Consider the following 16,096-nt stretch of genomic DNA (forward strand, 5'->3'; position numbering starts at 1 on the left):
TTCATAAGGACCCTCTTTAATAACGCGGCTGTGCTCACCTTCTCAGGGTCCCATCGCGGCTGTAAAAAGAAGAGAGAGGAGGGGGAGGGGGGAAGAGGGCTGCACTTTATATTTTGTCCCTTTGACATTGTGGCTGCTGAGGATTTAAGTAGCTTTCTAAAGCCCTCGGCTCCAGAGTGTGTGTAGCCTGACAAGAGGTTTGCTTGTCTCTCGAGGGATGAATTGCAATTGGAATTGAAAGAAATGGAGATGTGGTGTCAAAGCAGGAATAAGCACCCGCATTATCCACATCGGCCCCCAACGTGAGCATAATAACACTTAAAGGATGTTTAATTTGAGTCCTAGTAGGATTGTTGTTAGCGAGTCGTTTATTGACAATATCATGTTTTCATCACAATAAGCGCTACAAACCATTTTTAACCTTAACGTTTAATGAATCAAATACAAAAAGAATATAATTAAAACAATATTCATGACATTTTTTTCTTAATGTGTTTTCAATTTTGTTTTTTTGTTTCACCATGATTCCAAAATCCAAAGGTCTTCAATCAACAAATGTTTTTACGCTTCATTTCTTTCAAAGACAAATGTTCTCAGAAACATCTCAGTCTTGTGTCCTAACCAGTGGAACCAGTCCCTCCTGCTTTGCCCGGTCAGGGTTAACTTTGTCTTGGGGGTGTTTAACGACTCTGTCACCGTTCTTTTTCCAGCTGGCCTGAGATTTGACAGTTGTTTAAACAACGAGCGCCTTGCCAGTGCCTCCCCGAGGCTCCTGATGGGGATTCTAGACATTTCATCACCAGCGTTTCCACCCGCTGAGAAGATTACAGAGAGGTCACATCTACGGTCTGCTCGGTTCCCACGTAGCATTACAATCGCAGCACAAGCCCCTTTTCCCCCCTTTTCCCGTGGATTTGAAATTAAGCCACCGGCACATTACAAAAATCTGGTGAATCAATGTTAATGACGGATTACGTGGTGACAGCGGCGTGCTTTTTATAAGCTGTGACGAGTGTGTGAATGAAGCGCTTAAGCTGTTTAATTTGACACGTGTAGCGGCTGGCTAGTTAGCTAGTTAGCTAGCCACCAAATTCTCCTGTGTGCGTTCGAGCGACAGCCTGAAGCGGTGCCGTTTTTAAAAGTACAATTCATGATAGCGGTTAGCTTAGCTTAGCTTAATGCGGATTGCGAAGGTTCATTCTAATCGCTAGTATGTAGACTGTTGTCATGGTTTGTTAAGAGTTCTGTAAAGCGACCGTTATAGTGACCAAATACTTTGTCAACTCTATTAAACATTCATTAATGTAAGTTTACATGAAAGGCAGAAATATATGTGTGCTACCACTTAGCACTATGTATGTTTATGCTAGCGATTAGCATTAGCAATTGAAAGAGCAGCATTTCTTTCTCTTCAGCGGGATTTTGGTATTTGGTTTTCTTTCTCTAATATATATATATATAATATCTCTATCTAATATCTACAGTATTTCAGAATATTTCCATACTTGGCATTCATAAGAAATGGAGAATTGCATCATGAAATGAATGTTTTAATTTGTTTGATCCATTGGTTCTTTACTTTATTAGATTTCAGTAAGATTTCTTTCTACGTTAAAGTTGGTAAAAACCAGCGTTTTAAGAGTAAAACGGCTTTTGAATTCTTCTGTGTCTAACGAACGTTGAGCCCTCATGGATAATTCTTCTGGGAATGTTGGCAGCAATGGAAATCCAGGGCAGATCTCCTCGCTTGATCCATTCCTGGGGAACTTTTAGTTTATTATCACGCATGGCCACTTACAAAGATTGACTCTTTGTGCCAGTGCTGCTGCCTCGGGCTAAACTCACTTTACAACAGATGAATTGAGAAATGTACATTTAATACAAGAATATGGCTATTATGACACTTAATATGGCTTCCTGCAGTCTGAAGTGCTGTAAGCTTTGTCTGTGTTACGCTGACTCAACGGTAACTGGGACAATCTCGAGTAGTAAAGCGTAAAGACAGACAAGCGGATTGTGAGAAAAAGGCTGTAGTTGGGTCCAGCAAGTGGATTTGCAATTACATTCTTTTGAAGCGACAGGGGTATTCTCAGGGATCCGAGTCAGGACAAAGGAAAGACATCAATGCTCGGACACAGTTCTGTGGGGAGATTCTAAATGGATCCACTAAAGCAGAGAAAGCTGCTGCCCCGTTATCTGCCAGAGTGTTCATGCTTTGTATGAGAAGTGACACAGTGGCAACCGATTGATTTCGACTCTCACCCGCATTAAATTATGCTCTGAAAACGTCTCGTCGTTACATTTTCAGCTTTATTTGCAAACCTGTCTGTGGATGATCAGAAGATCCGTGAAGTGTTTTTCCCCGCGACGCTTTTGTGGAGAAGGCTGAGCTCCAGCTCAAACCGCTGTGCAGCAGCGGCTTACTGTCGAGGAGAGGTGATTGATAAGCTGCGAGGCTCAGGTCCTCCCCCCCCCCTCCCCCCTGTATAGCTGCAGGGGAAAAGCTGCCCTGATCTGTTCGGGATCATCGGCACAGGCGACTCCCAGCAGCCGATGGACCCCGGCGCTACAGACACTACAGGTTTCCCAGGAATTGTTGGATCCAGTTTTTCTTTTTTAAAGCTCCTCTGCATCGACGGTGCTGTGACAGAGCGGGACTTGTAACACGTGGCCCCCAGACGCACGATCCGTCTGCACATTCATTGGAATTAGATTGGATTTATGAGCAAACTCAAAAAAAACTAAACCAAAAAAACTGTTCATAGCAGTTAGTCTTTTGCTGGGGATATTACTTCCTGCCAAAAGAGGCTTGAATAAATCAGCTGTAATAACCGATGCAGGTGCTGCAGGATTCCCTTGGAGTCGCTTGTTAGCGTTTTGTGCCAGAAAATGACCACGAAGCCGCACTCGGCTTTAACTGAAGTACATTCATAATGCAACATCCCCCCTGACGGCTTTACAGGTTGAGAAAATAAACACACAGTCATGTAACTTTAGACTTGAACAGCGGCCACGGGATAGTTGTAAATGCTTCAGATTTAGTCCCAAAACAGTGTAGCAGAAGCTTAAAGTGAGCAAACTGACGGCCGTATTTCAAAGTCAGTTTACCAACATTATCCGCCGAAAAGAGGCCCGGTTGCAAAACCCTCCCGAGGATACGTTTGAAGCAGCAGTGAAATCTCCCTAAGAGCCAATGAACGTAGAAGAGAAAGCTACGCCGGATCCACGCTGCTTTTGAAGCGTCTATTTCCGTGTCTCCGGAGGACTGAATGGGCGCAATAAACCTTCAGTTTGGATTTCTCAATGACTCCTCTACATTACATTACATCACATGTCATCAGATGGAGAGCCGCGACGCCGGCGTCCAGGGGGCAGACTCGCAGGCACAGTTTGTGTGCCGAGGCCGGCTGACGTAACGCGACCGCAGTGGAAGTTGTTGCAGCGTCGACAGATGTTATGGATCATCAACCAGGTCTCCCGCAGCATTTTTTTTTTTTAGGAACGCCGACGCGCCCACTTTTACGCCGGTGCATTCATTTCACACCCCAAAAAAAGCCCCCCCAGGCGTCTCGCTCTCAGCTCCAGCTCACACGTCTGGATTGATTACCGGCAACAAGCTTCTCATCCAACTTAAATAACCACAATCTGTGTGTACCAAACATTCATGCACTTAACACTCAATCTACCTTTCTCTCTTGGCTCATTGGGGGGGGGGGGTATAAGGCCCACCTCATACCCTGTTAGGCCCGTGTATGCATTGAGCTGGAGGTGGTCTTCATCACTCAGTTTGGTAACGTTCAGAAACTGCCACGCTCGCTTTCCGCAGCCGCAAGCCAAGCGTGTTTGGAAAAAGAAAAGAGGAAAAAAAAAAAACGAGTGAGAACTGGGCTCCAAACACTCCAAAAGCTCTTTCTTCTCCCAAATTCCTCCCAAATGCCTCGGCGCTGGTGTAGCGATTGAATCATTGCGCTTTCAGAGGAGAGAAGCTTGGCGGGTAGACGAGAGTCGAAGAAATTTGAACCATATTCCCGACACGAATAAATTTTTTTTTAAAAGAAACGCATCGATGACTGTGACCCTTCGCTGCGTAAAGAATGGCACAGCTGGAATACAGCAGCCTCTGTGTGCTACCTTGAAATAATGTCCACTTCTCCTCCCCCCCCCCCAGCCCTGTTCTGATTGACTACACGTCGCATGCGGCCCGAGGCTGCTGTCGACACGCTTCAGTGACCATTTATTTGGTCCCCGATATGCTAATGATGCCGTTTGCCTTCAGATGACTCCGGTGAAAGGCACGAGAAATAATCCGGCAACTCTGTAAATTACCTCGTCTGGCATTTGGAAGCGTATAAACGCCGCTGTGATTCAATTGTGAGTGTTAATAATGACGTTTTTAAATGTTACATCATCTCCAGTGTTCCTCCACATTCTTAACGTATGTAACCGTAGTCTGTTGATACACCGACCTCCACTCATGGTGGTGCCCAGGAGGAGTTTCAGCTGTTAAAGCATGAGTACAGACGCCATCGCACTGCATTTTAATGCTTATTGAGGGGAAAAATAAACGTCATAGCATATGGAATATTTTTAATTGGCACACAATCTGTTGAATGTTTAATCCTCATTCTAGAGACGTGTTGGCAGAGCATGATGCAGAATGTTCATCACACTGTCACAAATTGAAGAACATTGGAAGCAGCTCGTCACGATCCAAACATCCATCCACGTGCTTATTCAAAGTGAACCCAAAACGCATTACATCACCCGGAGCCGCCAAACCGCAGAATCCATAAAAAGAGAAAAACCAACCGAAAGCAAGACAAGCAATCTCTGCTCTACTTTTCAGTGCAGCACTCTGGAAGCACTGATATAAACCAGCTATCACCACGTCCTCAGCCGATCCACATCCATCCACCCACCCACCAACCAGTACCACCTCTGCTGCCCCCCCCCCCCTCTCTCCTCCTTGTCAGACACTGGTTCTCTAGCGAGTTGTGACGAACTGTCATGTGCGTGACTAAACCGGCTTAACGCCGCGCTGTTGGCTTGGAGAGACTCACTCGGCCATCGCAGCCCCTCGGTGTCTGTGAAAGCCGCCTCAGGCGGGGTGGGGGGGGGGGGATCTCTTTGGGCCGAGACACGGGGAGAGACTGTTCCCCTCTGCGGTGTGGGAGGCGCGGCTCAAGCTTTCTCCCTCGCCAACAGCGTGCCGACGCCAGCTCTCAAACGGCACCTTCTCCATCCACTTGTAAATTCACCAGCTCGGGCGCACAGGAAGGGAATGTAAATTAGGTGTGACTAACGGCGAGATGCAGTTTGCCCCCCTCCCCCCCCTTCCTCCTCCTCTCGCTGTTCTCCCCCCTGGCTACCGAGGGGGTTTGTACACATTCGTTTCCCCGCAGTGCTCCAGGCTGTGGGCCTGGGCTCTCGTGCAGAAAGGAAACGAAGATCTCAGCTCGATTTTTTTCATAGGAAACTTGGGAATTTGATTCGTTCCCGTTCACCTTGACAGCCATCAGCCCGGGTCATGCTCGCTGAAATGTGGGAAATACGACTGCCACATGCGATTTCCCCAAAGCGCCTCGGGCTGCGTGGACAGAGGTGCGCAGCATGGTTACTAGCTGGTGATGTTTGTGCCGTTGAAGACGTATAAACGCCGTGAGGGGGCCGCAGTGAAGAGTCACAGCGAGTGCAGCCCGCGTAGCCAAAGCCTGACGCAGATTATTCCTCCGCGCCGTGAAGCTCAAATGTCCAAAAATATATTTATTTTTATTTCTTTAGTCCCATGTACACCAACCTGGTGCACCCGATGAATGTACATCTAGATGATCCCCCCAAAAAGCAACTCTGCAAACAGCTTCAGCCTGAGACCCCCGCGTTTGTCAGACTGGACCAGCTGGTCAACCACGTCACAATTTTGAAATCACCCGACATCCACTTTATTACAGATGCTCACCATTCCCAGACAAAAGTCCCCTACCGGTTAATCACCTGGTTTCCTTCCTGTTGTTGTTGTTGTTATTATTATTACGATGATGAAGCTGACGATTTGTTTCAAAGGGAAACTTTACACTTGTGACCAGTTTTTCCAAAGATGTCTTTGAGTGTCGTGCACCACGTGTAGCGGAAGGGGGGGGGGGGGGGCGCCTGGCTGGCTTTGGTTGGTTTTGTGGGACGTGTCCACACCAGCGTTATCCACCACACCCACGTGTGTGAACTGAAGATTCATCAGCTCACATCAGCTTTCCCATGAAGTCCACATGTGAAATAAATTCCACGGCACTGCGTTTGAATCCAAACCATTAAATCCTGCCATCTCGTTTCCTTTTGGTACTTGTGAGGGACTCTGAGTGCGGGAGCCCAGTAGGAATCAATGTAACAGATACTGTTGAAGGTGTTACATTCAGTCGTCCCCCCCCCCATGTCCTCCCGCCCCCTCATTGTGCGTCACCATATGAAAGGCACAGAGAAATTACCATCGTATTCAACTGCGTCATCGGAGAGCGCATCAGACATGAGGACGAAGTGTGCCTATTCACCACCACGCTCGGGTTTTATTGCCCGGGTGCGTTGGGACCGCCGCGTTTATAAAAAAAAAAAGGACGGAATACAAATGTGTTGTCTGAGTCTCACCCGAAGAGGAGCAGCGACCGGCCAATTATTCCCCGCGATCATCACTGCGAGGAAGCGGATTGGCCCGCGCGTTATCGATGTCGGGGGGGGGGGGGGGGGGAGGATGTCAATGGACCTCCTATTTCACTCCAATAAGTACTCGTTGCACTGCTGCCCCTGGCTTCTTCAAAAGGGGATTATGCGAGGTGCACTTTCCATCAGCGCATGGGGGGGGGCCCGTGTTCACCCTCCAACACGCATTGCCGCCGCGTGAATATGTGAGCGCAGCACAGCGCGCGCTCGAGGTGTAATCCGAGCGCAGTGCACGCACAGGCGTCTGTGTGCTTTACGCCCCCCCGATGATGGAGCGCCGGCCCTCTGCAGACAACCTTTTGCTTATTTTATGGCCTCCTCCCCCCAGCTGCAGCATGTGGGCAATAAACCTTTCTCCAGCAATCTCCAAACAGTGCAGCAATCAATGGGAAATTATCTCAGCCAATCGATGGGCTGTTTCTCCCTCGCTCTGTCCTGCTGTCCCTATCTGTATCCCCCCCCCCTCCCCCCGCTCTCTCCCTCTTCTCATCCCTTCTGTCTCATTTCTGCTGTCTCCCTGTTTTTTCCACCCACTCCTTCACTCGCCCTCCCTTCCCCCCCTCCTCCCCCCCCACCCCCCCCCACACACACATTCCCTCCACCTACTCTGAAATGCGACAGCTCAGCAGCTCCTGAGCCATTAACAGAAGTCGCCTTCACCCGAGGAATACGGTACATCGCCGGATTGGCTTTTCGAGGGCGGCTATAATGAGTCTGACTTGTTCGTACGACCCGTGACAACGAGTGACAACAAGGGCCACTTACTGCACTCCGCTGTGGTGGTTGTTGTTGTTGTTGTTACTGCGGTTGTCCTTGCTCGTTCGTCGCCACTCGACTGCGCAATTGGTCCGGGTTTCACTCAAGGATTTGTTTGAATAAATTTGAGGAACTTGCCTTGAGGGACACGTCTTAAAATGATTAGAAAAAAAACACAAAGTGGAACATTCAGTTGCTTCATTCGCACACACCCGCACAGAGCAAGTAGGTTAACTGCCAAGAATAACTCTTCCTTTAGTAGATATCAGAATTAGGAAGGCAGAAATATTGATCCCAATGTCAGTAATCAGAATGTTGGCCAAGGACAATGAAAGCTTAATAAAGCTGAAACATAAGCATGTAACTACTATTGAAAACACATGGAAAATAAAATGGCATTTTTTTTCTGTCCCTTTTGAATGAAGAATTGAGGCCGGCAGTTTCCATAAAAAGATCCAATGGCTACCTGAAGGTCTGCGATTTGCTCTGAATGCTGTCCACCGAATAGCCAAATGGCAGACCACGAGTGTGACATCACAAACCGGCTTTAGTGGTGATAAACCGGCTGCCACGTTTGGCTCAGTCGCTGAAATTGCGAAACGATTGCGAGCTTGTCTCGCCTTCGCCTCCAGGTGTCTTTTGAATTATTCTACGATCAATTTGTCCTAATTTCCAAGCGCTTGGAGACGACGTCGCAGACGAGCCTCGGACCGCTCGTCCTCGTTACGGACTGCGCCATACCTTGTTGTTTTGGGGGATTTTTTCTGTTTTTTTAGTGAAAAGGCTCGAATAACCCAACTGTAGGCCACTTGCTTGGCACTTGGCAGCAAAGAGACACATTCAACGGCGAAGTGATGAAGAGTCAAATACTGCCTGGTGGCGATGACTCTGAATAAATGCTAAAACGGGAAGCGCTTTAACAACTTGATAAGGCGAAAGTAGCTCGGCGTTTGCAGCTTATAACGTTTTATAAGGAATAAATGGGTCCTGCCTTGGTAAATGAATTCCTGGATGCATATTTTCAGATCTTCTGCTCTATCGTGGAGTGACTTTCATTATCGCCGCCGATGTCACTGCGACTCACTGTGCGGCAGCTGGTGGCTCGAAGAAGGTCAAATGCAAGCCTCCAAATATTTGCATTGCACCAAGCAAAGATTTAATCTTTGGCTTAGTTTATTGAGCTGTGTGGCTTTGCTCCTGTTCAGTTTAGTCCAGCAAAGGCCCCCGGCCGGCCTGCAGGTCCCTAATTACAGGACGCATACCTTTAGTCAAGAAATGCGATCAATGACTTTTATATGCTTCATCTGACAAAATGCATTGGTTTTTTTTTTTTTCATTCTCCTTTCGTCATCCCTCAGTGTCCCAGAAGTTGAGGCGTTTTCATTTTCCTGGATGGGGCTTACTGTGCCGACATCCGCTAAATGAGTAAATAACACGGCACAGCTGCTAAATGCTCATTCCGTGAGTGCTCACTTTAGCTTATATAATCAGTGTGTTTTCACATAGATAGACTCGTACATTTCAAAAAAACGTCATGATGGGGGGAAAAAAAACTGCCTGGAGGCAATTTTCCACAATATTGACTCAAGCTCTTACTGGAAGAACACCCAAAAAGAATCAAGAATCCTGCCTCTCTGTTACGGTGGATTTATCGCTCGAGCAATCTCGGACAGCCGCTTGGCAGCGTTCACCTCCCGAAAAAAAAAAAATAAGAGGTGTTTCCACGCCTAAGCAGCACTCCACTCCTGGCAGGAAAAGAGACAGACACTGACAGCCATTCAGACAGGCCTGGAAATGGTGAGCAAACAGCACTTGTCCTAAACACCTTGTTTACGCTGCTACTACCCGCCGAGTTCAGCCAGAACGTGACAACACCAAAAAGAAAGCACAAGTGACAACCTCCGCCCCTGCTTGTCACACTTGTATCCAGCCCACAACCCCCTCCCCCCCCCCCCCCCCCCCCCCCGCCCCTCCTGCCTCCGCCGGCAGCTTCTGATCACGAGCTCTTAATGGAGGAATCTGGTGTTTTGAATTACATTGCGAGGGCCGTTTTTGAGAATGAGAGGTGTCAGTTACTGAATCCCATGGGGGGGGGGGGGGGGGGGTCAGCTCCAGTCAGTTTGTTTACCGCGCTGCAGCTACGCCTGAAGGCTGCGAGCACTCGTATAAATAGCAACTTGATAAAATCCCTCTTTAAGCTCTCAGCTGTCTTCTGTGTTTGCAAAGCATTCTCATCTGAGCTTCACATGAGTCGGCGAGCAGTAAATCATAACCGCGGGAGATAGTGGCAACAATGGAGGCTACTGTTTTGTGGCTCGGAAATGGCAGCTCGGCTAATCGGCGAGTCTGTGCAGGACAGGTGTTGTTCACCGGCTCTCTGCTACCAAACCAAAACAAAAGGGAGAGTGCGAGGGAGAGAATCCTTGACTGTTACATTCTTGTCAATCCAAGAAACGCGCACCGACGTTAACATTCCTCGGCTACGCAGAACAGTGAACCGTTTGTTAGTTACCGTTGAGAGCCCTTCCTCCTTTTTGATTGATTCTGTTTACACCTGGTGAGAAATCACGTAGAGTTCAGGCTGTTTTGGTACAACCGCAGGAAGTCGAGTTGGAATAAGGTGTCCCACAAGGGTCAATGTTAGCCCCCCTACTATTTACTCAACAGTATTTCCCCTTAACAGCTTTAGGTCGCCCCCTCTAACGTAAGAGTTGGGGAAACACTGTACACACATTTTCCAAGTGTACATCAAAACATCCATTTCTTTGCTGACGACACCGCGCTTTATGTTTAGGGTTAAATATCTACTTACCCGCGTACGTACTTATGTATTGAAGTACTTCTGTGAGAAGCATACCTCAAGTGCCTTGAGCTAAACTGATTATAATATGGCTTTCAAAGATGGCTTTGACCTTACAGAATGTTTTTTTGGGCTGTAACTCAAAATTCCTAAGTGATTGAAACAATGTTACTTAAAGTGTGTTTAGTGTAATAAAAATGAAGTGATGAAATACTGCAACCCGACAGAAACATGAGGCTGTAAACCTGCTTTTCACTAACAGCACATGTGTGGGGTCTCTGTTACCATGAGAGTAAACTGAATGTACAGCTGCAGAACTACCATGAACCGTCTCTATAGAATGAACCTTATTTATTTTGCTGCCTACAAAGGTTGTTCTCTCTCTCTCTCTCTCTCTCTCTCTCTCTCTCTCTCTCTCTCTCTCTCCTGCAGCCTCTAATCAGCTGGCCTTGAGCTCTCAGAGAGGTCACTGTCCCTTTGATGGTGTTTTGATTCATCCCTTCCTCTTTTCTCCCCCCCCCCCCCCCCCCCCCGTGCCCCCCTCCCTTCCCTTTCTCTCACAGGGAAGCTGGAGAGTCAGTACCACCAAGGCGCCAAGAAGGGGCTTGTTGTCCATTCAGCTGCAGAGTGAAGCCGAGGAGGAGAAGAAGGGGAACATGGCAAATTATGTTTTCAAACAAATGGCTTCATTCTTCACAGGGTTGTAGTGGCGCGCTGACATGTTATCAATACCAGCTTGCCTTTGCATTTTGTTTAAGGAACATGCCTTTTTGAATTACATATAATATAATCATTTTCAGAAACTTATACATTCTGCTTTGACTTTTTGTTGTTTTTGCATAAATGACAAAATATCCCGATGACTTCTTGAATCTCTTATTCCAATTAAAATATGATTTGTCAAAACTGATTACAATTGTATTATTTTGCTCATTGGGTTTTATGAGGGAAAAACATTTCAGCTTTGTTACCCGTGAAGATCCTTAAAAAAAAAAACCCACACAGAAACGCTGCTCTTCTCGCCTCCTCACCAGAGGCCTGTCGTTACCCTTCTCCCACCCAAGACCATTTACAACCAACAATAGCCCTGCTTTATAACACACAGCCTTCTCATTCATCTCAATGAGACCATTTCATTGGCCCAGTGGGGAGGGAGTGGGGGTGGGGGGGGGGGTTGTGACACAGAGGATTCCGGCAAAAACAATGCAGGGCCGTCAAGTAAAAATGTCGATCACGGCTCATCAGCTTAATCCAACGTCGCCCAGCAACAGACTATTTGGACTAAAACAAACACGGTGCAGGCATGAGAGCGTTCCTTATGGGCGGTAAATTACGGCATTGTGGTGATTACGCCGGTTTATTAGAAAACTTATTGCAGCTGATTCAAAGGAGTATAAACAGCCGCCTAATAAGTCCTTGTGCTCAGGGACTGATTGTCCGTCCTGGACGGCATTTTTATCTTCTCCCCTCGACTTGAAGGACTCCGCTTGGGCCTCCTCAGACACAAAAAATATATTTACAGTCTTCTTTTCTTCTTGAATGTGAAAATACACTTAATGACGGTAGCAGAGTATATGCCTTCCATAAATGCCTTCCAAACGTTGTTTGCTATGTTCAAAGTCTTAACAGATGATAACTTTAAGTGGAATTTAATGTGCTAACCTCACTTGTTGCCGTAATGTGCAAAGTCTTCAGTCTTAGCCATTGATCCCACTTGTGTTGACTGCAAAGGTGCTTCAACCGTTGTATTCATTTGAGTTGCCTTGTTAAAAAAATGAGAAATCCTTCAGGATTACTCCAGGTTTTCCGTACAGTTGGATCCTGTCTAAAAGCATTCCCGGCTTTTTACAGAGCTACACTTGCGTCTTCAGTGAGTGAAATAGTATCTCCTTAGACCTGCGTTAACCTCCGTATTTACACATGTTATGATAGTGGATTCGCTCGTCATGCCTGCAGCTTCCCCTCCTGTAAAAACAAGCCAAATCTTCAGTAAGACGTAAATCTCTTCAGGGACATGCACAGACTACGACCCTTAGTCTTTTGAGGGTTGGATTTCTGGAATCTCTATCACAAAGTCTTCCTCTGGTTCAAATGCCTTTGCGACAGGCTTTTGATTGAGACTCTTTTTTTTTTCTTTTTTTTTCTCCTGTTTTTCAACATTTTACCTGTTCTTGGGTCGCTGTGTTTTTATTTCCTTCCAAATGTGTTGAGTGGCTCTTCGACTAAGCCGCTTCTGTCCCGAGGGCGTATTTCGCCACGGGTTTGAAAAGCATGGCATGAATCACCAGCGCACACCCATCCCGACTTGTTGTGTTTTCGCCTGTGCCCGGCATTGTAATTCGCCGTTGATTAGCTTAGACTCACTCTTGTTTGAGTTGCAGATTAGCTACAACTCTCTGCTCCACTCGATTCAGCATGAGAACACATAATTGCACCCTCCCTCCCGGTAATCTCCCGCCCAGTGAATGCGAGAGGTCTCTTTTGTGGAGTTTCTCCATAGAGAGTGGGTTCGCTTCAGAGTGGCTGCTTAAGAATTTACTTAATTCAGCTCGCAGTGAATCAACGATGACAGCTACTTGCCCTGTGGGTGGCCTCCACTTCTGTCTTCCAGATCAGGGGCATTTCTCCGGATGAGAACAGACATCCCAAGTTCACATAAACAAGGCCTCTGTGCCGTCATGCTTCACAATTAAGCACATGCAGTTTTTTTTGTTTTTTAAGCCTCTTTAGATAAACCATAAGATCATGGGTTGTTGGTTTTTCACGCACAAAAGATGCGATGTACTGGTGTGGAAGAACGGTGACCCATTTAAATAGGAAAACAGCCATGTTGTCTGAGCTACAGTGACCTGCAGCCTTTCTCTGCAAATCATCCCGTTTTTTCAAGGGGCGATTCGACATTTGGGGGAAATACATTTATTTTTATCCGGGCAGCGAGCTAGTTGAGAAGGACGGCCTACTGAATATGTTGCTATAGCGATGAGCCAGTTCGCCTAACGTAGCATAAAGACGTTTAGCCTGATTCCTTCCAAAAAAAAGAATTCTCTCATTGGCACCTGAAATGCTCACTAATGAGTAAATGCTCTTTCGTAATAAGCTGTCGCATGTTTATCAAAGAGCTGTAGAGGTGACCTTAAGTGAATAGTGAATCGTTTGTTAGTTACCGTTGAGAGCACTTCCTCCTTTTGATTGATTCAGTTTACACCTGGTGAGAAATCACGTAGAGTTCAGGGTGTTTTGGTACAACCGCATGAAATAAAGTTGGAATAAGGTGTCCCACAAGGGTCAATGTTAGCCCCCCTACTATTTACTCAACAGTATTTCCCCTTAACCGCTTTAGGTCGCCCCCTCTAACGTAAGAGTTGGGGAAACACTGTACACACATTTTCCAAGTGTACATCAAAAATTAGCTGGTCGATTTCCCCTGGTTCCAGACATTGTGCTAAGCTAACATACTGTATGAGAGACCTACCAATCGCCAAATAGCAAATAAGCTAATAAGCTCAAGAGGTCAAACCCGTTGTTTAAATAAGAGCAACTTGCTGTCTGTGGTGCTTCAATGTTCTATCAGTGTGCCTTAGCCCTCTTAATGATGCTAGTGGAGATGTGGGGGGTGGGGGGGGGGAGACGAATCAGAGTAGATGAAGGAATGTTACACCCAGCGCGGAATCTAATTTTGAGCACCAATGGCAACGCCATCTAAAATCAATCCGACTTTCATCTGGCTGGCCAATGTTTTAAATTAAATTAGACATAAAACGGTTATGTATTTATTCATCGTTTTGGCTGAAAAGGTCGCCCAGCCGAATCTCCTGATTGAAACCAAGTGCAATTGACTCCAGTCCAGCAGTATGCCTTCCCCGCCATCAAGCCAAGATTCCTGTTGTAGAAGCAGCAGGACCTTTGTGTGCTTGCTGAGAGACTGATTGGACTGAGGGCGCGGGGTCCCATCCCCCCATCCCCACAGGCCTGGAAGAGGAATTAGGCTTCGGAGCACTTTAGAAGAGGTGGCGGGCAGGCTGCGGGAACAATACGACCTGGGAACAGCTTGTGGCTCGTCCGTCTCAGGGATGTGTCACAGAGCGCTGCCTGTCGAGCCAGAGTGGGTGTACAAAAGGACACATTTAGGAAGAGCATCTTGTCAATGTGCGGCTAATTAAAGATAATTTGACAGCAGGATCTGCTGCATTGATATCATTTCCGTGGTTACTTGCCGCCTCGGCAGCTCAACAACATGTCAACGTGTTACTCACTCGCGGTGCGACAGGAAGTGATGTCAAGCTCTTTGGGGAAATTGTGGATCAATTCAGAAAGAACAGTTTGTGGAAACGCTAGCTTAGCTTAGCTTAGCGCGAGGACGGGAAGCGGGCAACGCCGAGCGCTGGCATTTTAAGAAATGTCAGACTGTACGGGCCCGTCCGCGGTCCTCTGTGACTCATATCGATAGTGGCCTGTGTGTAGCGGCTCGTCTTCGCAGAGTAGCCAAATGGAGCAGAAGGCCTTTGTGCCGTCTCCAGAGTGTCATGGCTCGTCGACTTCGGTTAGTCCCGACGCACAAGGTGGGGCCCCCGTCTGAAGGAGGGGAGGCACAGGGAACGTTTGAACGCAGAAGAGGGATCCAAGACGCGAACTGTGTCTTCTGTGACTCCTGTTCGCCCTTGAGGTGTGGGCACCAGCGAAGGTCCGTGTGTCTCCAATGAGTTGAAAACACGACGATGATCAAAGGGAGATCTCTGTTGCGCCAATATCCGCGCAGGCTGCTTTACAAAATTATTGTGGGGCCTGAACGGGCGAGCAGATGCATAAATTCAATTAAAAATGGATTTCCCATCACAAATGGCTTTCCCTTGCTGCCGTTTTCTAAAGATCCACCGATAAGTGATCAATTTAATTCATGACCTTTCGACCTCGCTGAATGAGCCCCGGTGCCTTTGACAACACATAATGTAGCTGGGTACATTTACAATAATGACCCCATTTGTTTCCCACAGGGAGCACCACCAAACTAAAGAGACCGGGGTGTGTTCATATTAATGCACGGCCACAGAAGAGGCCCCCCCCCCCCCCCCCCCCCCCAAACCCCACCAGGACATCGCCGTTGCTGCTCCGGGCTTTCGAACACACATGATTGTCTGTCTTCTAGGGCGCCACTTGTCACGAGGGCTAAATCTCTGAACACAGTGATTTGTCAAGCTTTAGTCTCTTGAATATGTAAAATAGTCCCTTCCAGTGCTCTGTTTTCTTAGGAGCAGGCACTGTAACAGATACATAACATGATTACTCTGGATTAACTATTAGCATATTGCTATATGATCAACAATAACTGCAGAGCTGCTTTTGCCGCAGGCTTACACGGCGCATTGTTATTCTCCTGCCTGTTCAAATATAAGGATTCCACTGATATGTATATCTAACAAAATAAAAGTGTAGAGCGACAACAAAAGAAATATTGTTCGGTAACAAATACCATATGCTCACCATGCTGTCTATAATATTTAATTCTAGACATGCTAAGCTTCAATGCTTCGTGACTTCAGAACCATTTCTGTTTAGATAATTGGGTCAAATTCTTAGTTTTGTCGCAAATAAGAGGGAGAAATGGCATTGCTTTCATACTTGAACCCGGGGGCACTCATCGAGTTAAAAGACACATTTGTGGATTTTTTTAATAGTCAATAGTTAATCCCCATTTTTTCTGCGATATTCAAATCACATACTTGTCTAAAAAGTCCTCTAGGAAGCAGATTTGAAAAATATCCTCAGCAAAATGTATCCAGCATTAGTTTATTGACATTAGTGTTCATTGTTGATTAATTCTCTGCCCTCGGTCGATCT

At 46.8% G+C, this 16,096-nt stretch overlaps 1 protein-coding gene across 1 annotated transcript in view; it reads left to right on the forward strand.

The window, feature by feature from the left end:
* The window catches only part of trip4 (thyroid hormone receptor interactor 4), a 55,131-nt gene extending 43,960 nt beyond the window's left edge, over positions 1-11,171 (forward strand). Inside the window, exon 13 of the mRNA XM_037448880.2 lies at positions 10,825-11,171. Coding sequence (XP_037304777.2) covers positions 10,825-10,892 — 68 coding nt within the window. The 3' untranslated portion in view covers positions 10,893-11,171. The remainder of the gene's footprint in view (positions 1-10,824) is intronic.
* The last annotated feature ends 4,925 nt before the right edge of the window (positions 11,172-16,096 follow it).

The sequence above is a fragment of the Pungitius pungitius genome, chromosome 4, assembly GCF_949316345.1.
Source record: "Pungitius pungitius chromosome 4, fPunPun2.1, whole genome shotgun sequence".
Classification (NCBI taxonomy): domain Eukaryota; kingdom Metazoa; phylum Chordata; class Actinopteri; order Perciformes; family Gasterosteidae; genus Pungitius; species Pungitius pungitius.